This window comes from Choloepus didactylus, chromosome 2 (assembly GCF_015220235.1).
Source record: "Choloepus didactylus isolate mChoDid1 chromosome 2, mChoDid1.pri, whole genome shotgun sequence".
Classification (NCBI taxonomy): domain Eukaryota; kingdom Metazoa; phylum Chordata; class Mammalia; order Pilosa; family Megalonychidae; genus Choloepus; species Choloepus didactylus.
This window is the reverse complement of record NC_051308.1, coordinates 40,198,373-40,223,677: the sequence shown is the minus strand read 5'-3', so window position 1 is coordinate 40,223,677 and position 25,305 is coordinate 40,198,373. Positions and strand designations below refer to the sequence as shown.

The 25,305-nt window shown below is 36.6% G+C and overlaps 1 protein-coding gene across 1 annotated transcript in view; it reads right to left on the bottom strand.

Moving 5' to 3' along the window:
* The window catches only part of LOC119511451 (bifunctional glutamate/proline--tRNA ligase-like), a 54,267-nt gene that overhangs the window by 28,431 nt on the left and 531 nt on the right, over positions 1-25,305 (bottom strand). The window contains 11 exon segments of the mRNA XM_037805865.1: positions 2,689-3,045; positions 8,122-8,239; positions 11,032-11,144; positions 11,856-12,063; positions 12,910-13,046; positions 15,003-15,113; positions 21,215-21,235; positions 21,523-21,582; positions 22,035-22,119; positions 23,376-23,405; positions 24,533-24,621. Of these exon segments, the coding sequence (XP_037661793.1) occupies positions 2,689-3,045; positions 8,122-8,239; positions 11,032-11,144; positions 11,856-12,063; positions 12,910-13,046; positions 15,003-15,113; positions 21,215-21,235; positions 21,523-21,582; positions 22,035-22,119; positions 23,376-23,405; positions 24,533-24,621 (1,329 nt within the window).

The following is a 25,305-nucleotide window of genomic DNA, read 5'->3' as shown; positions in this document are numbered from 1 at the left end:
CCTTTACCCTTTTCTTCCCCTTCTGGGACACCAATGAGTCTTATATTCGGACGTTTCATATTATCTATCATATCCCTGAGGTCCATTTCGAGTTTTTCAATTTTTTTTCCCCATTCTTTCTTTTATGTTTTCATTTTCCATTCTGTCATCTTCCAGGTCACTGATTCGTTGTTCAACTTCCTCTAGTCTTGTACTATGAGTGTCCAGAATCTTTTTAATTTGGTCAACAGTTTCTTTAATTTCCATAAGATCATCCATTTTTTTATTTAGTCTTGCAATGTCTTCTTTATGCTCTTCTAGGGTCTTCTTGATTTCCTTCATATCCCGTACTAGGGTCTCATTGTTCATCTTTAGTTCTTTGAGTAGCTGCTCTAGGTGTGTCTCTTCTGGTCTTTTGATTTGGGTGCTTGGGCTTGGGTTATCCATATCGTCTGGTTTTTTCATATGCTTTATAATTTTCTGTTGTTTTTGGCCTCGTGGCATTTGCTGACCTTGATAGGGTTCTTTAGGGTTTGTAGACCAGTTGAAGTCCTTATCTCTAATTTATCAGATCTACAGCTTCGTGGAGTACACTTTCTCTAACTAACCAGCAGGTGGCGTCCACGAGCCACCTGTTCTCCACAAGCCAGTTCTCCCCTGCTTAGCCTTTTTGGTGAGTGGGGGAGTGAGTCTTGTGGGGCCCAATTGGTGTCCCAAGCTTGCGTGTGTAGTTGGTGTTGCCTGCCCTGTATGTGGGGCGTGTTTCTGGGCAGTCGGGGAGGGGGGGTGGCCCTAACAATCAAATCTCCCTGATGATCCTAGAGTTTTAAAGCTACTGCAATAGTCTAATCCTTCAGTTCAGTCCTGCCACAGTTTGTCTCTGCCACTGACCCACAAGTCTTTGGTATTGGCGTATGGCTCCTGAGACTTGCAAGTGGGCCCCTCTTCCAGGCTGTGCACCCCGGGTCCTCTGTTGAGGGATGACTGTGCTATGTCGCAGGTGAGTGCCGTCCCCCCAGGGCAGTTCTGGGCTGCTGGGCTGTGTTGGGAGGCTCCCAGTCTGCTCAAATGATGGCTGAATGGGGCTCTGTTAATTCACACTGCTCCCCCTTCCCAGCTCTGGGACATTCAGCTGAGGTTGCAGGGAAGGCTAATGTCCACGCCCAGTTTTGTGGTGTGTGCCTGTTATTTGAAGCACTTCCGTCACACTGGGTTGTCTGGGGCAGCTCTGGGCTATGGGGCTGGCGATGGGCAGGAGTGTTTCCTGTCCACCAGGATGGTGGCTGTGAGCGGACACCCCCCTTTTCTTGGGAAGTTGTGTTGTTTAGTGAATTTTCTCAGCCACTGGATTATTGCCTTTTGTCTCAGAGCTCTCTTAGTTCTGCTCTTGACTTGACGTGCCCAAATTTCAATTCTTTGAAGCTTTCTGTATTGAGCTTCTTAGAGTAATTGTTTTAGAAAAAGCAAAAAGGATTTAAAAAAAAAAAAAAAAAAACAAAACAAAAAAAAAAAAAACGGCCCTCCTCAGAGATCTAATGGGTTATTGAAATGCTAATAGACAAAGCAACCAGGGCCATTAAGGAAAGGTGCCCAGGGCAGAGAGATCAGCCTTGCTTCGGGATTTGCATATGCGCCTCAAGGCCTGATCTCCGCCCTTCCCCTTTCTGTGTTCACCAGAACTCCAAAAATCCTCTGCTTTTATTTTGGAGTTTTTCGTGTTGTTTTTTTTCTATGCCTGTCTCCTCTCTGCTGGGCTGGCTGCCCTCAGAGTCTCTGGTGTCTGGCCTCAGTCTATCTATGGTTGGAGTTTGAATCAGTAGAATGAGTTTCCGGTAAGAGCAGCCACTGCAATTCTCCCTTCTCCTTCCTGGAGCTGACAGCCCCTCCTCCCCCGGGACTGAGCCTGGCAGGGAGGGGCGCGGGTCCCCTGGCCGCAAAAACTTACAGATTTCGCTGATCTCAGCAGTTCCACGTTTTCATGAGTGTTGTATGAAGTATGCCCAAAGACAGGTTGCTCTGTGGTGTCCAGTCCACGCAGTTCCTGGCTTTTTACCTACTTTCCTGGAGGAGTAACTAAAACATACAGCTCACCAGTCTGCCATCTTGCCCCGCCTCCTATATCTTCATTATTAAACACAACCTTTCTCCGTCACAGATGTCTTTCCCTTTGCCTCTCACTTTTTGCTTACAGCAAATCCATTCCACACTAAGCCCTACAACCTACTCGGCTAAATGTTTTGCCTGAAGACACCACTGAACTAAGAATAAAATTTATAATTTCAGTCAAAATTTGGTCTCCCCTGTAAGGAGTCTGAGACATAGAAGCATATAATGCAGTCGTAGGTCAAAACCTCTTGACAACACCTTGTTCCCTGAATATGCCTTGAACCTTCACATCTCTATGCCTTTGCTGGTGCTATCTTCTCCACCAGTGGTTCTCAAAGCAGCATCAACATCACCTGGAAAACTTGTTAGAAATGCAGATTACTGGGTTCTACTCCAGACTTTCTGAAGCAGAAACTCAGGGGATGAATTTCTGTTTCAACAAGTCCTCCAGTAATTCTGATACACAACAGAGCTTGAGACTCCTAAGTATACCTGGAGTACCTTCCTCTGAACTCTGTTCACCCCTCAATGTCTTCAACTTCAGGACTATTTAAAATATTCTTGACTTACAATGTTGTCTTGACTCATTCCAGCATAACTCACCTTCGGTGCTTTTTTAGCTTTAAGTTTACGAACCACCTCCCCCTGTGCAGCAACTTCATCATAAAGTGATTTACTTCCTAGAATACTTGGTGATGATTTTGAAGGGATATTCTATACTACTGAAGCAGGAGGATTTCCAGGTTTATATTCTTGGCCAGTGTTTTCTTTATATTCAGCTTTCAAAGCCAAAAGTTGTTTTACAGCTGCATCTATTTCTTCCTTTGCTGATTTCTTGGCTTTTAATTCACAAACCACGTCCCCTTGAGCAGCCACTCTGCTGTAAAGGACCAATGAATCCTCAGCTGTATCACAAGTATTATTTAGAGAAGGTGCTGTTTCCTTAAAAGGAGCAGTTGTCTACCAAAGCAGAAAACCAAAAGTAATATAATTAATGCATGTTAAATGTCTTCTCACTAAATCAAACAAAAACAAAACAAAATTTTAAATTTCAATCCCTTAAGACAAAAATTTTTTTAAATGTCAATCCCTTAAAAAGTTTAAATGAATAATCTCATTCTTTAAAATTTTCCAGAATAAAATAACAAGAGAAGAAAACAAAGGTAGAGGCATATTCACTGGAGCACTTTAATGATAGTAAACAACTGAAAATAACCTCAATATCAGGAGGGAACTAATTAAATAAATTATGATACACCCATTTAACTGAGAATAAATCACTATTCCACCACTTACTAGCTTACTGGTTGAGTTAATTACCTAAGCCTGTTTCCTTACTGTAAAAAGAGGATAGTAACTATATTTAACCCATCAGGTTGATAGGAAAATAAAAGGTAATAAATCTGTGCAAAGCCCATACCCACAAAGGCTGAGAAAAAGTGAATATCCGTAAGTGTTAGGTATCATATTAATAATAATTTCTAAAAGATAAAATATATCTAGATTATTAATAAGTAAAGAGCTCCATGAAATATTCTGGTTTAAGTAAACCATTACTCATTATTGTGGAATAATTCCATTTATGTAAAATTATACATTTATAGGTATGTGTTTGTGTATAAGCATATGCAACAAATTTTCTCGAGCTATGTTCTCTAAATCAGTCTGGATAGTGACTCAGCATGCTATTTCTATTCTCAATGCCATGCTTTCTTTCATGCTATTCCCTCTTTCTAGAACACTTTCCCACCTCTGCCTATTGAAACACTCCAAACTTTAAAACCCAGCTCATGTCACACCTTCTTCATGATTTTTTTAAAAGGCCTTCCACTTAGTTTTCAGTATAATCTTATCCATACTTGTGGAGTCATGTGTATTAAATTCCAAATTTTTCATCTCTATCCCAGAACTCTGTCCTGATCCCAGACCCAGTATTTTGAAGTGTCTTGTTATGGGCTGAATTGTGTCCCCACAAGAGATACTTTGAAACCCCAAATTCTGGTTCCAAATGTGTCCTTATTTGGAAACAGGGTCTTTGCAGATGTAATCAAGTTAAGAAGAGGTTATACTGAGTTAGGGTGGGCCTTAATCCAATATGATTTGTGGGTGTCCATAAGAAGAGAAGAAACACAGACAGATACAGAGGGAAGACAGCCACGTGAAAACACAGGAGGCAGACTGGAATGCCATGGGATGCTGGCAAACACCAGAAGCTAGAAGAGGCAAGGAAGGATTCTCCCCCCAAAATTCCAGAGGGAGCATGACCCTGATGACACTTTGATTTCAGACTTCTAGCCTCCTGAACCAGGAGCCAATAAATTTCTGTTTTTTTAACCCATCCTATTTGTGGTACTGTTACAGCAGCTCTGGGAAACTAATACAATTTCTTTATCTGGATAGCTAAGAGGAACCTCAAACTATAACAGACTTGTATTTTAACACAGGGATTATGTTCTGAAGCCAGCATTTAAGTCAAAAAGCATGTACACTCAAAATTTCCTCCCAAATTCCTTAAATCATTTATAATTTATAATATATTTTTGGTGAGAATGTACACTAATATACATATATAAATGCATAATACTATATAGTAAGAGAAGCATACAATACAGGGAGCCATTCTGTACCCTGTTCCAAAATATATATACTTTCTGTCCTGCTACACATATTTCGTACCATGAATTGACTCATTCATGGCTACTAAATAGGTGAACAATGCCAGTGTAACAATGAAAAATCACTCCACTTTGCATGAGATTTCTCCCACATTAATGTTTCATGTCAAACAAGCTTACAATTAAAGAGAAAGCTTTTGAAATACATGACAATCTTAAGAAAAAGCTGAAAATACTGCATAAGTGTCTTCCTTTAGTGCAGGTAGTAATTTAAGAACATTATGCTTCCTATAACATTAATCCATCTCATGAAGCTGCAAAAGCACATGCTTTCAAAAAAAAAACAAAAAACAAAAAACACAGGTGAAGCAGGGTACACTCTGGGTCAGACTTTAATTTTGATAATACTGGTCTCCCTTGGAGAGACCTAACACATCAAAGGAGCAAATATTAACCTTAAGGTTTAAGGCTGCAAAAGACTGCCGACTGCAATGTTGAGAACAAGTGCCAGTCAACTCCAGGTGACTTCCCATTAGGATTTGTGCAGACTTCAAAGCATGTCAAAAATTTTCTAACACTTTCCTCACATCAAGAGATGGGGGGTGGAGGGAAGCCCTTTGTCCCCTCCCCTTGAGTCCAGGCAAGCTTATGACTGCTTCCACCAATAGAGTACAGTGGAAGTGAGGTTCCCAAGGCTCAGTCGTACAACGCAATGCTGCTTCCATCTTGGCTACTGAATGGTCACTTCTGGAGCCTTGTGCTACCACATAAGTCAGATTATCCTGAGACAACCATGCTGGAAAAGACAGGTACACATGTTCTGGCTGACAGTTCTGAGCTCCCAGTCAACAACCAGCATCAATGCCACCCCTACGAGCAAGCCAACTTGGATGTCCAGCCCAGCTGAGCCTTCAGATGACTGCTGCCCAGCCACCACCTGACTGCTATCACCTAAATGTTAAGTTTTAGTGGTTTGCCACAAGTCAATTTTTCTTTATCAGTCCTGTTATTTTTAGTATGCAATTCCGCTAAACATGAAGTTTTTCAAGAACACATACATTAATTTATAGCATAAACACCAATATCTTTACAGGATATGTAAAAGATGAATGGCACAGGTTGGAAATGAGGCCTAATATGGGAATAACAGTTAAATTTCTCATCTTATGCTTACTCTATTATATATATTCACAGTTCTCAAGGTGTGGGCTGTAGACCCCAAAGGGTTTCTGAGACCTTTCAGGGGCCCAAAAAGGTTACAACTATTTTCATAATTCCAAGATATAATTTGCCTTTTTTGCTCTTTTTTGCATGAGCATACAGTACAGTTTCCAGAGGCTGTCAGAAATTAAAGATATGCAAACACACAAAACAATGGCACTCTTCTCACTCAAAGTTTTGTCTTGGAAAATATAGTTATTTTTCACAGAAAAAAATCTGTTTACATGTAGTGGCATTTATTGTTATTTAAAAATGAATTAATAAATTCTCTAAAACTTCTCATATTTAGTATGGTAACTATTGATAAATATAACTAATGTAAACAAAAGCTCTTTGGGTCCTCAATTGTTTTTAGGAGTGAAACAGAGTCCTGAGACCAGAAAGTTTTGGCAGTATATACCTATTATGAAAACTGTGTTGGTATATACCTATCATACAAAATGGCACAGGCTTTTGCCCTATTTAAAGTATTTCTATTTCTTTAATCCTTTTCCTTTCGACTGTGCTCATATAGTTTTTAATTTGTGTAAATTAAATGCTCAAGTGACAACATTCCCACTGTAGATAGTTCTAAACTCTTATCTCCCAATGAACCTTATTTACTGTTCATTTGGGAACACAGGCAACAAAAACAAGACTAGGTTACTAAGTCTTACTGATTCTAATTTCTGAATCCCTCATCTGTATTCCCCACGCTCTCATTCTTTATTTTCCCAACCATTTATATAGCCTTCTACTAGGTCTCCCATCCTATATCCAAGCCACCCTCCAAACTTTCTTCCACATTGCTGTTAAATTTTCAATGGCTATCCAATTGTTGATATCCATTGATCCCAAACTATGTGTTGAGGTGCCCCAGGAAACTCATAGGGTGCCATGCATATTTTAAATATTTGAGGAAATAAGAGTTATACTCGACATCTATCTAATACAGTACATGCGACTAGCTCAAGGTGGTTCAGTTTAGAGTCACTAAATTCCTTTCAATGACATGAGGTCTTTGCGGAGCTGAATTTTCCACAGCTGCTAAGGTAAAAATCAACTACCATGTAAAAATCAAATACCATGTAAAAATTAACATGAAACAGAAAATAAGCATGGTTGTATACCACCTGAGTCCAAGGTTCAAAAAAGAATTTTTTCTTTCAAATTGTGTATATTAAGAATGAAATAAAAATAAAAATGAAATAAAAATACTTAAGAACAGAATAAAAGAATTTTAATAAAATTTAAAATATATTTTTCTATCAATTTACATGTATTTTTTTTTAAATGGTTACTAAGTTAACAGGGCATAAATATTTCTGTAGTTGTTTGGACTTTACTTAATAAAGAGAACTATCAGGAATTTCTCTTAGCATAAGGGTACTTGAAAAAAATTACTGAAAAACTAAGGGTACTGTGAACTGAGAAAGTCTGAGAATCTCCTGCTACTTCTCCAGATGTGGCACAAACTCTCAAGTCCACACTCTGTCAAGTGCAGACGCTGCTGTCTCCATCTGGAACATCCCTCCCAACCTTAACTGCTAGATTCCTAATTCATTCTTTAAGACAGAAATTGAGCATTATCTCCAAGATAAAAAAGGATTAGAAAATGCTCATAATCACCTTTTAAAAAGGCAACCAAAACAATTTCCTATCACCCGCAATATAGCAGTTCCTATCCTTTTTCTCTTTTACAAATCTCAATGACTGTCAGGAATTAAGGCACTGGCATTTGATAAAAAAATATAGACAGGGAGCCAGAAAACCAGGTCTCTGCCCTAATTCTGTCAATAACAAGTTTTGTGATCTTGGGTAAGGATTCTTTTTCTTTTTTTTTAATTTATAAAATGAGAAATTAGGAGTAGATGGTCTTCCACAAAGTCTTAGCTCTACACAATGCAGATTAGCCATTAAAAAGAAAAAAAAATCTACTGCAGCTCTATTAGGGAAATTTTTTTTTTTAACTTTTCTAAAAACATTCTTTTATTTCTTACTTTTTGAGATAATAACCATAAAATTAAAATTTAAAAAGTTTTTGCAAGGTATTTTAATAGCTTATATGAAAGTGCAAAAATAAAAAACCCCACAAAGCTAAGAGTTCTGTCTTCTTCAACCAAGACATCAAGAAAGACAAACATTTGAAAAGAAATATATTCTAAACCTTAGGATGAAAAGACCACTAATTATAGATATATCTGTAAAAGTCTATATTTACCTCATTTTTTGTTATTTCTGTTTTGGTCTTTTCCTTTGATCCAGATGTTGGCATTTCTTTTGTATGTCCATCAGGAATGTATATCAAAATACATGGGGCTTCTTTGCAACTATATGGACTAAAAAAGAAAATGAAGGGACAAAAAGTTTCTATAAACAGTTATTTGAACAGCAATTAAAACTGGGGCAATGAGTTAAAGCTTTTCAAAGTATAAATAAGTAGTACATCCTGTTACTATTCAAATTAGAGGCTCTTCAGGGAAGTTTAAAAACAATGAAAGCACCAATAAAAACTGACAGTGTTCTAATTACAAACTTTAAATTTATGAACTTTTGTAGATATGAACAAGCTAAACCCAGAACAAAAGTACATCTACTCTGCCTGTCACCAGAAATGACATTAGTAGATGTTAATGGTATCACTTTTGACTTAAAGGAAATGCGTCTACATATCACACCTAATCTGCTTATAAGCAGAGGAAATTCTGCAAAACATTTATTTTCTAAGAATTTCTCAATTCTAACTGGTAGAGTAATTAGCATAATCCACTGCCCTGAGACCATTCGTAAACAAAGGATTTCTGTAAATTTTTTGGTAAGTAAAAATAAGAGAAAGAGAAGAAATTTAGTAGACAATAGGACCCTATACAGCTCTTCAATATTTTTATAATAGTTTTATGGATACAATTCACACCAAAAAAATCATCCTTTAAAGTGTACAATTTTTAGTACACAATAGAGAGTTGTGCAAATATCACCATTATCTAATTTTAGAATATTTTCATCACCCCAAAAATAAACCTCATGCCCTTTATCTATCAAACTGTGGATGTACCACAGTTTGCTTTCCATTTGCCTCTTGGAAGACATTGTGTTTGCTTCCAGTTTTTGGAAATTACGAATAAAACTGTTAAAGCATTTGTGTGCAGGTTTCTGTGTAGACATAAGTTTTCAACTCCTTTGGCAAAAGACCTACGAGAGCAATTCCTGGATTCTATGGTAAGCCTATGTTCACCTTTGTAAGAAACTGTCAAAAACCTGTCTTCCAAAGTGGCCGTACCATTTTGCATTCCCACCAGCAATGAATGCGAGTTCCTGTTGCTCCGCATTCTTACCAATATTCGGTCTTGCCAGAATACAGAATTTTAGCCATTCTAATAGGTGTGTGTGGTATCCATTCTTGTTTTAATTTGTAATTCCCTAATGATAATACGATGTTGAACATTTTTTCATATGCTTATCTGCCATCTGTATATCTTCTTTGGTGAAGTGTCTAAATCTTCTGCCCATTTTTAAATAGGGTTGCTTGTTTCCTTATTGTTGAGTTTTAGGAGTTCTTTGTATATTCTGGATAAAGTCTTTTATCAGCTGTGTGTTTTGCAAATATTTTCACCCAGTCTGTGTCTTGTCTTTTCATTCTCTTAAAGGTTCAGTAATATTTTGAGAATAAATTGAGAACCTACTTTGTTCGGGCATTACTCTATTGGTGGTAAAACCACACCACATATTTATCAAGGGCTTAATAATGACCAGGCACTGTGTTATGTCCATTACATGCACCATTTCATTTGACTGAAAGCACTGGAATACTAAGATGAATAAGAAAAAAGTATCCAGTCCTGATAATTTAAATTCTAGTGGTAGAAACAGCAACAAAATAAACAGTTTCAATAGTGTGTGATAAATATTCAGATAGAATAAAGTGCCTGCTGTTATGGGAATACACTGGTAGGTTACTTATCCATTCAGGAAGGATACAAGATGGCTGTATGGAGGAAGAAAGGTCACCCAGATGAAGAAAAAAACAAAGCAAGGTATTCCAGAAAAAGGCACAAAGGTTCAAAAAGTACTTAATGACTTTGGAAAGCCCCATGCAGTCCAAGTATGTTGAACAGAAGGGATCAAACAGAGGTAAACTCCAACAATATGGCTCAAGTGGGTAGAGAGGCCATAACATGAAGAATCTTGCACATCATACTAAGTTTAGTTTTTACCCTAAAGCTAACAAAAATTTTTAAGCAGGGAAGAATGTGATAAAATGGGTATTTTGAAATTTTCAGACTGGAGACAAATGAAAACTAAATTAGAAAAGGATAAAACTGGAAATAGGGTGACTAACTTAGAAACTGTTTCAGCAACCAAGGAAGAAATGCTAACGGCCTGAAATAAGACTGAGCAATGGATCCATAGGAGATAAACCAGGCAGGCAGCACAAATAAATTCTTTACTGACTGGAATGGGGTATGAAAGAGAATGGATCAGAGTTGATACCTAGGGATACTGGAATTTTGAACACTGAATTTAAGTGACTTAAAGACAATTAATCAAAGATGTCTGAAAGGCAGCTAGATTCACAAACCTAGAACTTAGAAGAGAGGTCTAACCACACAGTTAAAAAGGCCCAGTGGAAAAATACTAGAGACAAAAAGAAGACCAAAAGGAATATGACAAAAGACATTCTCCTTCTGATAATCCTATTAATTCATGGTTAAAAATAAGACCACAAACATCTGTTATTTTCCCTCTAAATATACCTGCTATACTACCTATATTTTACAATGTATCTAATGAAAATATATTACAGAGAAAAAGGTAAAGACAATTTTTAACCAAAGATAAGTTGATATATTGAAAAATTTCCCTTATATTTAGCTAACATGAAGATTAATTATAAGATGGCTTAATTTTAGAAATAATTTGTTAATGCTCAATGAATGTCATATTGGTTCAAAGATATCATTTGCTAAAGAACATTATGAAGGTCTGAAATATTACATATAGAAAAACAAATCAAACTGAATAGAGAATTGTCGGGTATTAGTATTTTACTGATAGCTCAAGTTTTAAGATACTACTCACTATAAGAACTTTAAGTATTTTCACATAGATGTGGTTAGTTACATTTACTTACCTAACAGGTTCATAAGGTTGATCACATATAAAAAATCCTCTTCTCTGGAGCTGTATAATGTCTCCTTTTTTCAAATCCTTAAGGCAGGGATCCCCCAGCATTAGTTCTTCATGCTGTAAAGATGATTTAAGACCAAAATATACTATCTCAAAATCAGAACACTAATTCTAAGCAGTTGTTCCAGTAGGCGAAATATTACCATCTTAAGCAGATATGTTAAATGGTTTACTATTTAAGCATATACAGCAAAACAGAGAAGACTGAAACAAATGACAACTGTTTATTGTATTTTTAAAAGTTAACATTTATGTATATTTTCAGAACTTCTCTTTTTATCTTTATACTACCTATTCTCAATAATGTTCTTTATCCATTCTTATAGCCTCAACTATCACTTCTATGCAGATTACTCATCCCCTAAAATTCTAGCTAACCTCTAAGCTTCAGTTTCACATTATTAAAATTTACAAATTTCTACCTACATATCCAAGTGAAACCTAAAATATAACATTTCCTGAACTGAATTCATTGTTAACTTCTCTCAAATCAACTTTAATTCCCATCTGGTCTATTTTTATTAATGCTACTACTTTTCTCCTAAACCCTGCAATCATTTTTTTTACTCCATTCTCTTTGTTAGAAGACGTATAGTTTCCAATTTGAATCCATATTTTCTAGATTTTCTATAATGGATACAAGACTGTTAAAAATGAATGTTTTTGTATATGTTTTATCCAGGCACTAGATGCATATTCAAACGTGCAAAATTAATTTTTAAAATTCTAAATTAACAGAGATAAATGAAATACAGTTTAGAAGGCTACCTTACTGTTCTTGTTGACATATTGCTTAAAGTCCTCATCTTTTCCTAGAACTGGTTTTGTGATCAAGTGCTCGTAAGTGACACAGATTGCTGGAATAGGAAGAGCATGTGCAGTCTCTGCAAGCCAAGTGATCTTAGTGGTTTTCTTGTAGTCTTTGTTCTCCAAATTCAATTTTGCATCAAGAGATGCAATTTTTCCATCTGCATTTCTAGATATAAGATTGAAAAGTGTTCAAATAAAATAAACCATAACTTGCCATCAATGCACTATTTTGTTCTACAGTATTTGTAATATATAAATAAAGGATTTTTCTCAGAAAAATTTCAAATCAAATATTTATTTCAGCTTCTAATATATGCCAGACATATACTGGGCTGGAAGGGTTGTGAAGATATGAATAAAAAAGATAGAATGATACTAATAATTCACTGGAAAGCAGACCTACATACATCTGGTGAAGAACATTAGGTAATTACAAATTTGTCACCTGTATTAAGCATTATAAAACCTAAAATATTGTGTTATACATATTTTATTGAAATCATATGTAATGACCAGAGAACTAAGATTTCCATTTACATTAATTATTATTAAGCATATTAGATTCCATTTAAGTAATCTGAAAAATTAAATAAGTATAGTATATTATAATAACTGCAAAGTTCAAATTTATCATTAAACAAATGATTTTAAAGTAAATTTTAGCACAGAGAATAGGTTATATATATAAATCCTGTCCAAAGAACCCCCTCTCCCAACAAGGCATTTATATAATGGAATTAGATAATAAAAAGGGGCTCTTAAGCATTAGAACCATTTTTTTACACCTAAATGTATTAATTTTACATGAGAAGTAAAACATACTCTGATAACCTATCAGCAAACTGGAATATATAAGAAAAAATAATTTTGTGTCCAGAATTCGCAGTATCTATATCTAGGCAGATTTACCAGTCAGCAACAGGAAGTGTCTGAATTAAGGTAATTTTTAAATAAGTAAACAAACATAAAACTTTACTTCCATATTTATTTGAAAACAAACAAAAGTTCTTACTTGTGTATTTTAGTAATGTTGATGTTGCCCCAATTTATAAATGTAACCATCTCACCCTCTGACAAAGTCTCTGCATCAGCACCTTCAATGAAAACTTTGGTACTATACCATACCGGCTTCAAGCCAACATCAGGATTCTGATTGACAAAAGAAAAGTAGAGTGTTAGTTGAAAAAAACATTTTGAAGTTGGTATGCAAAATTACATTTATTCATTTATTCATTTTATTGTTTAACCAAACAAAAATTGTGTGTTACTACACTGTTAACTGTTCACTGTTCTATTAGGAAGTAAATACTTTATTTCTTATTTATTTCATGTCTTTATTTTAACATACACATATTCACAATTCTGTTCTTAGCATTTAAATAGTACATACTTGTTATACACCGTGACACTGACCTTGGAGTACAAATCATGAGTTTGAATCCCAACTCTGTGACACTGGGTCAGCAACCTGATTGCTAACACTTAGGGAATCAGATTAGGTGGCCTATATCTGAGATTACTTCCAGCCTAAAACAATCATTCATGGTTTTCAGAGCTAAGACAGTATTTTTGTCACTTAGTGTGCCTCCAACTAGAGTCTGCTTTGCTATCCTCCACAAAGGAGAAAATAAACGTCACTCCTGAGTAGTGGCTGGAGAACATTATAGGACAAAAGTTTTCAAATTAGGAGTTAGCAGGAAATTGGGGACATATTTTATGTTTTTATATTGTAGAGGACAGATTTTAAAGATAGTAAAAAGTATAAGGAGCTCACTTGAATAAATGTTAAATAGCATGTGTTTAATAAAATGTTTTTTTCAATGAATGTACCAATGCATTTGAGAAAATTCAGTATGTTGTATCAATTGATATTATACCAGCTCAGACTAGAATACTGACAAGCTAAGGATAGAATCCTTCATGAAGGAAATGTTAATGTTGAAGATTCCACACTAGATAACTAGATAACTTAGTGACAAATTAAAAATATGCTTCCTAATCAATTAGTTCTTGTTTAATGATGAGCAGTACTTAGTAATTTCACTCAAGCTACTTAAACACATCAGTCCACACTAGATAATGAGATAACTTAGTGACAAATCAAGAAAACGCTTCCTAATCAATTAATTCTTGTTTAATAATGAGCAGTACTTAGTAATTTCACTTAAGACACTTAAATACATCAGTTACTTTAACAAATAAGCACTCTTAATGCATTTTATTCTCTCCATTCAAATTTTAAAACATTCAGTAAGCCTCACATTTTTGCTAACTGTAGTGGGCGATATCATATGTCAGATACCGTTGCCATTTACCGGGCTGTACCAATCAGAGGTAAAGCCAAGGTAATGCCAAATCAATCAATCAATCAATTAATCAATAAATCAAATACATATCATATCTTGTTAGGGATCCCCTTAAAATCAATCAATTCTTCAAAATTAAAAGATAGCTCATGTCATACATAGACAATTGAAATAAAGTTACAATTGAGAATATTTATAGCTTTTCACAATGCATTATTATCTTATATGTGAGCTAGTCCATGAACATAACATTATATAATGAAGGTATTTAAAGACAATTCACAAATCTGGAATAAAAGAAACTGTTTTTGCCTCAAGATTGTCAACTAAGCAGTTATGACTATCCAAGAAGACAACAGTGGCTTTACTACCTATATTTAAGATTCATATTGTGGATTCATTTTCATTTCACTGATACTTTCCAAAATAGAGCATATGGCAGTGTGACAGACTCTTTGAGTCAATTTGTGATTGAATATTAGTGAATCTAATGTTTTGGCCTAAAGACAAAGGTGACAGTTAGTGAATAACCTAGTTAATACAGAATGTACTTCAGCTTCCATTTAAAAATAGGAGCATGAATTAGAATACCTCATTTTTCATAATGACTCCAGGAAGAGATACAGTCTTATTATACATCAAAATGCTATCTCTACAGAATAAGGTATCAAATCCTGATAAATCATGTTAGATAGAAAATGACCCCCAAATCATGCTATTGCCACCAAAGCACATTTTCACTTTTATCCTGCTCTTTCTTTTAATAGAGAGAAAAACATTGGTGAAATTGTAGGGTGACCTTTGGGTGTTTGGCTACTTCTTTCGTCTCCTCCTGGGCTTCAGGGATATTCACTGGGACCACTTCTTTCTTCAGTAATGCAACATATCGTGGAGCCACTGGGTCAATAACCTGCAACAAACACATTCTTGTGTTAATACCTACAATTATTTCAAAAAACTTCACAAATAAAATAAATAGCAGCACAGAACTACTAATTGGCTTTCTTTGTTACTGCATTTACTAACTTTTTGGTTTGCCCATTAACTCTTTTCTAACATTTAATTGTCAAGCAGAAAAAAGAAAAATAATCATAAACTAAGAATATATGAAGATTTTAAGAGTTCATTCCTAAGCATAACTACTGGTAGGTGAAAAGAAACTAATTAGTTAAAGCATAATATTAGAAATATTTTTAAAAATAATTTTATATCTGATGTTAGAAGGTGAGGAAAAATTATCCTGTAGGGTAAAATTTTTATCCTACATGTAAATGTGGTTTCAATTTTGTGTTGTTGGAAAAGCCTATTTTAAAGGAATACAGATATTTGTTTTTCAATATCACTTTCCATAAACAGTGTTAGGAAACACATCACCACCAAAAGTAGAAAGCATTAGCCACTATAATAAGGCAAGTTCAAAGATTAGAATCATGAACAAGAGAATTTATTTCTACTACTCTGGAAGCTCCTTGAAAGTTGGGTCTCTATATAGGGACCACTGTATTTCCAGTTCCTAACAAAGGTCTGGCATATTCAGGTAATCAATAAGCATTTGCAGACTGACTGAATGCATGGTCATACTCATTATGCACTAACCTATTCTACCTCTAAAACAGTAGCAGTAGCATTCCCTTCTGGGGCAGATGTAATTTTCTCACTTCACTGTTCAATTTAAAATTATCCGTGATGACCAATCATAATAGCAGTATTTAGGCACTATACAAAAGAATATGGGGGAAAACTATAGATAGACACAAATGTAGAGTCAAATAGCTAAGTAAAGTAACAGAAGGTTTTTTTTGTTTTTTTTTTTTTTTGTTTGTTTGTTTGTTTTTTTTCTCTCTTTGGAAAGATGCAGAAAATAGGGGCATGGCTAATCAAACTTGGCTGGCTTTTAATTATGCCTGCAGGGTATTTTTCAGCTTCCTGAGAAGAAAGATAATAGAGAAATTCTGAATGAACTCAGAGAAGAAACCAGTCTTAGAGGGTCATTCATGCAAAGTCAGAAAAGTCATTTACTTAACTTACTACCTCACTTGCTAGTCATCTGCTTACATTACATTTCAGTACTAAATCATCAGCTGAAATCAGCACCAGCATCTCTCTAAATTTGTTTCACTCTTTCTCTGAGGCTTAAAGATCATTCTTACTAGTTAAGAGTTCTTTCTCTCTGTTCATACTGGGCTAGAATGGTCAAATATTTCATTTGTCTCTACTCAGTTCAGAATTTGAGTCAGTAAGACACAATTTTTTAAAGAAGCTAAAATTCTGCCTGGAAAACTTACTTTAGTTCAAACAGCTCAGTTTCCTCATATGACAAAAGGAACAGAAGACAATTTCTCTTACTTAATTACCTATAGTATCACTTGGGGCAATTGTTAGTACAGATTTTCAGGCAACTTAACTCTAAAGGATTATAATACTAATGGTCTGAAGTGAAGTGTCGAAATCTGTATTTTTAACAAGCATTCCAAAGGATAGTAAGGACCAGCAAGTTTGGAAAACTTTGCATCAAAAGATTTAAAAGCCCTGTCAGCTCTAAAAGTGTATAATTCTAAGAGTTGCTGGGCCAGTATTTTTCAAATTACTGCAAAGAGTCTTAAGAATGAAGGAGGTGCTCTGATAGCCACCAATTAGAGTGGGGAGGGATAAGAATAAGGATGAAGACAGTAGGAATCTAGACCCCTCTAGCACACTTCAACCACAACAGCTATACTTTTGTTTTATATATTGAGTTTACTCAAAAAATTTTCATCTAAAGGAAGACTTTCCTTATCTGAGGGGGTGGGGTTCGGGGTGGGAAGTGCAGTCTCTACCTACTTTAATTTACTAGCTGGGGGCACACACAAGGGAGCTAGGATAAAAGTCAGGGAGAAAATGTTATATCTTCATACCAGTGAAATACTAAGATTAATTTAAAAATTAAAGCAGGAAAGGTTAACAGCTGTGAGAAGGACACCTTAAAATGCAATTCCTGCTCTGACTGAAAAGTTCAAATTTTAACATTCAATTAAGTAAAATCAGGAAGAAAATTAGAGAACAGGGAGAGCTCTTGAAATGTCTCCCACTAGTATCAAGGGATATGTTTTGCTATGGAACTAGATGTGCTTTATTTAACTATAGAACAACAACCCCAAAAAATTATGTACTAGTTTCATGCCAGACAAAGAAAACAAGGATCACAGTATTTTCACAGGGTTATTGAGAGGTCAACTTTTCCACATCTCACTTCTCCCCTCATCCCTGTCTCCCTTCTTTTCTTTACCAGGTATAACTATGTACTCTTACTCCAAAGGAGCATGTAATGACACTCTTACTCCAAAGGAGCATGTAATTCAAGAACTCCAGCTAATATTTCAGCAGAAGCTGCTTTTTAAAAATACCAAGTTACTAAGAGCAAAAGAGTGTTCAAAGATGCTGCCTTTAATGTTTACTTCACAATGCCACCGAGTTAAATTTAGTTCACTGATGCAGCACTTAAATTTTGAGCTTGGAAAGAAAGAGCAGACTAGGAAATAAAGCAGTAGAGAATGAAAGTGACATGAACTCTACATAAGAGATGAATAACTCAAGGGTTGGAGGGAATGGGCGTCAGTGTAGGAAGATGCCAGCAATAGAAACAAAAAGTACATGACCAGAATGCTTTCCTCTTTACTACCAATCTAAATGAAATCATGGTGCTATGTTTTTAAGACTGTGCTTAATGATTACAGATCCCACAGACATCAGACCAATAAAGTAGAATGAAGATACTCATCTACTTTCACTCCCTCCAAATCCCAACTAAAAAGACACAGAGGGTTTTGTATTGTTTAAAGGCATAAACCCAGGAGGATTAGGGGAATAGATCAGGAGATAATAGCAACAAAATTCTGGAAGCTGAAAAATATATAGAAGAATGATAAATGACTTAACAGTCCAAAGAAATATCTTAAGTCAATAATGGGGAAAGCCATGAAAAAGGTGCAGAAATTGGCAGTGCCAGGTACACATGCAAAGGGATGAATGGAAGCAGCCAAGAACAGGTTGAAAGTTTACTCATGAAACATCTGATCTCCCGCTCCATACAACAAAACAACCACCTCTTGCCCACTTCAATAGAACAATGGAAGTTTACTCTGTGGAAAGAAAGGGTCTCCAGATCCTGGAAGACACTAGAAATAGCTGAGGATGAAGGTACTACACTGAGGACAAGAGGATTAATCTAGACGCTGAAGCTCTCCATTGTCATCCTATGCTTGGCTCCAAAGCCCTGTCAGCCAGGCCTTTGCACTTCAGGCTGAAAGCAACTCCTCCAAGAAAACTGCCCAATTCGAAAGATAAGACAAAAAGTTACTGAGATGGGGGTTCTCCAACTAACTGGCCCAGCTAGATCATCCTGTAGTGAAGCTCAGTTGACAGCCCAACTCCCCAACTCTTGCCCTTAGGGGCTTTCAAGCACACTTTTAGTCCCATATATTAAGCATGAGCAGATACCCAAGGCAAACCAGATATCTGAGAAATGCCTTTAACATAAAGAAAGAAACCAAAATAAGCAACCTTGGGCAAAGAGACATACTAGAAGAAACAAAACAAACAAACAAAATACTAACATTACAACAATGAAATTTATTTTGAAAATTTGGAAGAACAAAAGAGAAATCTTGGAAATATAGCATAAATGAAAACTCAACCAAGGGTCGGGGAAGATGAATTTGATAGGTCTACCAGAAAGTAGAGTCAAAAGATAAGATGGAAAATAAGGCAGAAAAGTTAAGGAAATGAAAATACCAGTCTAGGAGGTCTGACTTCTGCACAAGATAAATTCCAGAGAGAAGAAATAAAACACAGTAGAGAAGAAAAAAAGACACAGAGAAAAATAAAAGGAAAAAAAAAAAAAGAAACAAAAAGCAGAGCAGAAGAGGAAAAAAGAAATAAAAGCAAAGAAAAGTAAAATAAGAATTTAAGAAAATTTCCCGGAGCTCAAAGAATGGGTCTCCAGACTGGAAGCCACATGTTCCTCCAATGGACGTGAATGAGAACACACCCCACCAAAGCATTTCATCGTGAAATTTCAGATACTATGTACCAAGAGAAGATCCTGTAATCTTCAAGGTGACAAAACAAGTCATATACAAGGTCTCAGAAAAAATCTGCATCTCATGCTCCTCTTCTCAGGGAGCTACCAGAGGATATGCTACAAGAATGTAATAAAAAGAAAAGGTCTAGGAAGCAGATGATCCATCACAAGACAATGACAAAGGGAATCCCCAGGGCGATGATGAAGAGAGATCTCAGAAGACAGCTGTGCTTCAGAAGTCGAAGAGCCACCAGTCGAGATCAGATTAGTGCAGCCCAGAAGGCTTTAGCAGAGGTGTCTCAAAGATACAAGTGAAAGAAAACTTGAGGCATGTGCACATCTTGGAAGGAAACTTAGACAAACTTGCAGGGAATCTGAGATTAAATCAGAACACTAAACAAATGGGGGAAAAAAGACAATCAATTACAAGGAAAGCAAAAAATTATGAGAATAAAAAATAAGAATCCTAAAAGGAAGCAATTCCTCATCTTCCATAGTGAGAAGTCAAGTGATAATGCCTAAAACTAAAAAAAAAAAAAAATTAAAAAAATACACGTCTCATTTATAGATATGGTGTTAAATACCTAAAGAATTATCTACAAGAGATGACAATGGTGTCTCTAAGAAGAAAATGGAGGGAAAATAGGTTAGGAGAATGTGCTGCTTATCTTACCAAACCCTATAGAACTATTTGACTATAGTGAAATATATTTCATATATTTGAATTAAGGGTACATGTACAAATTTATTAAAAATTAAAATCATTAAAAATTGGATTAATAAAAGTACAATGTAAATTTGCTTGTAAACTCTACTGCTGTTTATTATTAGTAACTGCAGCAACAGAAAGTATCAATTAATAATTCCTCTATGTACTGAAAAACTGACCAAATGCAAGGACTAAATAAAAACAATTAAGACACATGCGAAACAAGCAACTATCTCTTGAGGCAAGACAACAGCACAATCAAGCAGCAATCTCAAAAAAGAATTTACAGTACACAATCACAGAAACTGTAGTTTTGTTACGGTGCCCGCGAGTTAAAGTATGAGACAGCCAAACAGAATTTAAAGAGCCTTTTATTAGCCAGCTAGCAGGCGGCTGCTGTCTCTTACTCCGCCCAGGGAGTTCAGCAAGCAGCCCCCACCTGTGTGCGCTGGTGCCTTATATAGACAGAAACCGTATCCTAGAAACGCAAGCAAGCAAGCTATTCTAACAGAAGCAGAGTTGGCAGTTTAGCTCTTGATCACAAAAAACAATTACACAAAGAGTTTCACTTGGGACTGGAGCAGCTATTGATTATTAAAGGGTTACAAAAAGTTTCACTTGGACATGGAGCAGTTATTGTTAAAAGGGTTACGCTTGGCTGATGCGTGCAACCGCAGCTTTCCCTCCCCTAAACGGTAAAGTTTTGATTTCTTTAACTGGTACAGGCCCAGTCTCACTCCCCCCTCTTCATGGCCTAATGCTGTTTACACAACACTGTTGCTTTGCAGATGTTTTGGGATTAAGGGAAAGGGACCTTACTTCAGTTTATAACTTGGCATTTTTCTGTGTCCAAGCATCTGCTTCCAATTAGCAATTATCAATGTCAATATGCAGTATTCCTTATTTGTCTTTCAGTTATGAAAGTTTTTTTAAAAAGTTGAGGTTCAGTATGACACAGAAATTATAATTAATACTCTGAATGATGTATGTAATTTTAAAACTCTACGTCCTCTTAATAAACAAGGGAACAGTAGAATGGAGTTAGCCAGCTCTTCCCATTGCCACTAAGAAAACCAGAGGACATGTTTTTTAAAACTAGGAATAATGCATTTTCAATGGATTTGTGCAAGACGTGTCTTTGATTTAAATGTGATTGTGCTTCAAAGTGATTTAACATCTCAGGTTATGACATGTAATATGCTAAAAGTTATGCGCTAAGGCAAATAAAAGCCTTAAGTAATACCTTCTTACAGAGAGTTCGCAGCTTGAAAGCAGAAAAATGAAATGCAGAGTATTCATAAAAGATATAAGGAAAAACTATATCGTTCCCCAAAACTACATGTTTGTTTGTTTTAATCACTGTTACTTGTTTGGCAGAGTTAATATCCTTACTGCTCTTTATATATTTAAAAAAGGAAAACATTCCATTTTCCTGAAAGTCTGCAAATGCTAATAACAAATTTTTCTCTACCATGAGCCCACTGATCAATTCTACATATAATTATTTGGGAGTTAGGCATAAGAAAAAGAACTGATAGATAAAAGATGTACCTTTTTGTTAAATGCCCAGATTTTGTCCCATTCCATGTTCACAACTGAACGTGAGGAGCCCTAGAAAAACAATAATGAAACGAATTTAATGGACAGAATATATTAATTAGAAATTTTTCTTTCTTATAAGCATGTTTAAAAAGAAATAAGCCCAATAAATACTTGTGAATTTTCTTCCACTGAAAAATAAAACAATGTGTACAAATTAATTTGGTTACCCTTAATAGTTCATTGTAATAAGCTCAGTCTATAGACTGGTCAGAGTCAACAGTCACATATTTCACTGGGTAAAAATACACAAACTAGCTTTGTTCAACACCAGATTAGGCGTTTAGGACATTCTCAATTTTTCACTATTTTAAACCAAGTATAAAAAAAATTTTCTTTTTTTAATACCACCTATGTATTATAAGGAACAAACAAGAGAAAGAAAAACAACATAAATAACACAGACTAAAGGGAATTAATAGACATCTGAAAACTCAAACATAGAAGCTGGAAAAGAAACTCACCTGAGAAGCAATAAACTGTTTTAGTCCTTCAACTGTCATCGCTCTTCTCAGTACACCACAAGCCGTAGGAAATCTTGGGTCATCCCTAGGAAGTTTATAAATTGTTAAGTACCAAGGAGATTTTTAAGAAATTTGTAGGTGCAAGAGTACAAAATATCTCAATGACTAATAAATTATAATCAGCTTGTAAAATATTTGGATTAATAGCTGGTTGTATTAATTGGGTAGATCACAACATCAGCATACACACATGTATCAGTACACACAAATTTATGGAAAAGGAAAACTGCTAACTGGTCAAATATTGCGCAGTAAAATAAATGCACTACAAAAATAGCACTTTTGAAAGACACACTGGTGACACCTTCAGGTATGGAAAACCCATGCATTAATTCATTCTTATTTGCTTTTTATTTTATAAATAATCAAGATCCCCATTGTATATATGACCATGACAATCAGATAAAAGACTGGTGTCAACCATGTCATGAATTTACTCTAAAAAGCCTTTCAGGTTGTTAAAAATATTGGTCAATAATATTCTGCACAGGCTTACAATCTTCATGATGAACTTGCCTTTTATCAAATTCAGTTCCACAGTAAAACAGTATGAAATACATATTGCTTATTCAACTTATATTTAATATACACCTTAGACATTATTATGTGATGCTAACAAACGAATATACATATTTTTGTTAATTCAGCTAAAAAATATACTTGGACATATAGGTAGGCATGGGGACTCAATTGAACAAGTTTCATTTATACAGATACAAGTCTGTAAGATCACTTTCATTTTTATATCCTTGTCTTTTTCATAAAAATCTCACATAGGTTATTAATATGCTGCAGAAGCTTTCAAACTTTTTCTAGGTGCTGAATCCTCTAGGCAACTGTGCCACAAGGTGGGCCCCCACCACCAGGGCAGAGACCATTTAAGTCCTAATCTCAACTCAGAAGTACCTTCCTGGGACTTCAATGAAAAGGAAACCTCAGAGCCTCAGTAAAGTGTGAAGAGTGGTAACCAGATATACGAAGGGCCAGAAAGTCACAACCACTTCTTTATTAAATGCTAAGATATGCAGAGGATGTGCCCTCTTGTGTGTTCTCCACTCTCAACGTGCTATGCCCACAACATGCACTCCACGTCAGTAGCATTAAAACAAAGGGTGGAAAAACCTATTGCGCGGATTGAAATGAAGATAAGGGACCAAGAACCCTATAAGCCTACCCATTCTACCTCCTCCTGACCACCCTCCTCATCCCTCAAAGCCATTTAAAAACCACTTATGTACCATGTGCTTACTTCCTTTCAATTCTAGGTAACATTAAACATACCATCCATCTACAAGACCTTCGTTGACAAACCTGTCAGGCCCCAGAAAAAGAGTCTAACATATAGAAGGAATGTCTGATCCACGGGCCCTGCTGCTTATCTCATAAATACCAGGTGTGCCATAAACTAAGGGTTGAAGGCTGTTTTAGGAATCCCAGTCACAGTGGCACGTAGACTCCAGGGGGCGGACAAGGCAAGATCAGATAAGTCCATAAAGATGAATGACCACAAACAAGCCAAAAGGCCTGCTTCCTCCACGTAGATAATATAATGCACATCAAAGAAGAGTAGTGTGTTAGAATGCTAGTAACCAGTCAGCAGAAACTGATAAGCACTCACCCAATCGAGGCCCAGAACACACTCAGCAGGACCTTCCCCCTCAACACCCAACGTGGGTTTTTCCTTTAAAGAATGCTGCTCTCAGATAGAGGGCTGGAGCCATTTTTCCTTTCTTTCTTTTCTGATGGCTCCCACCTGCTTTCTTCTGCTTTCTTCCTCTAATAAACCTTAAACTCTCCACTTAAACCATGACTCGCTGCGTTTGTGTGGATTCTTGAATGGCTCTGAACCTAACATTTGGTGCCGAAGACCCAGGATGGAGGTTTGACTGAGGTTTAAGTTTCCTGGCCCCTCAGGGCAATGGGGCAGCCTCCCCTTCAACTCCGTTCCCTGAACTACACAGCCGTTCAGGTTTCCATGCATTCAGCAGCTTGAGTCCATCAACTCAGACCACCTTGATGCAATTCCAGCTCACCGTCACGGCTCTCAAATCTCTACAACCAATTCGGCCTTAGGTAGGTAAGTGATGTCTTTCTGCCCAGATCCCCCCTCAGTTTTGTTCGGTGTCCCGTGGACACCCCGGCCCACCACTGGGTGGTGCCTCGGCTCGCTTGGACGCGACGCCCAGCTTCGTAAGCCTAGGAAAACCTGAGCGCTCAGTCAAAACTCTTCGACACTCCATGAGTGTCTTTCCCCATTGCAGCAGTCAAAGTAACCCGGGGGACGGCTTGGGTGAAAGACTGTACGCATTTCCTGACCCCCAGTGACAAACCGGGGACGCCTCCTTGGTGTTGCAACTGGGTCGTACGGGTCTGGGCTGTTAGTCTCACTTGAGCAATGTTTTGGGTGGTCTCTGTAAGCCTCTAAAGGAGCAGAAAACCGTGGGTCCCCGCCACGGGCGATCTCTGTAAGCCTCTGACGAGCGTAGCCCCAATTCGTGTCAGCCTCGTCCAGGAAAATTGTGAGCTTCTAAAGAAGCAGGGAACCATGGGTCCCCCCACGGGCAATCTCCGTAAGCCTCTGATGAGCAAAAGTTCCCTAACAAATCACAAGCCTGTCTAATTTCTTAGATAATCATAGGTAACATACAGTCACTTTTCAATAGCTACAAAACTGAATTTCCTCCTAAATCTACCCCCTCAAATGTTTACACTTCAATTAAAAGGGGAAGTAGAACCAATACAACATAGCTGCAGTATCCTTTAGAACAACAAAAACATTGGCCAGAAAATGGCACTTTTAATTGGCAAATTCTCACTGAACTTAATAATTTTATTCGGCACAGCAACAAGTGGTCTGTAGCTTTTAATCTTAAGCTTTCTAAACTGTTTGGTCCCGGCTATTCTTGGGCCACTCTGTTGTCTCCTACCAAATCCTCCTCCTTCACAAAAAAATCCTTCTAAGTCTTCCGCTTTCCTCTCTACAAAAGTTAACCCTGAAAAGCCTTTAAGCAGCTTCTCTTCTTTAACCCTGCAAATCATCCCCCTTGTAACTCTTCTCTAACCCCTTCCGCTCCCCTCCCCTCACCATTAACCCCTTCCCCCAATTCTCATCCCATCCCCGCCACCCCCTCCTTATCTCATCCCACCCAGGCAGCGCAGCCTGCTCGCTGCCCATGCACCCCTCCCCTGTCTCCCGCTCCAGCCCGCCTCT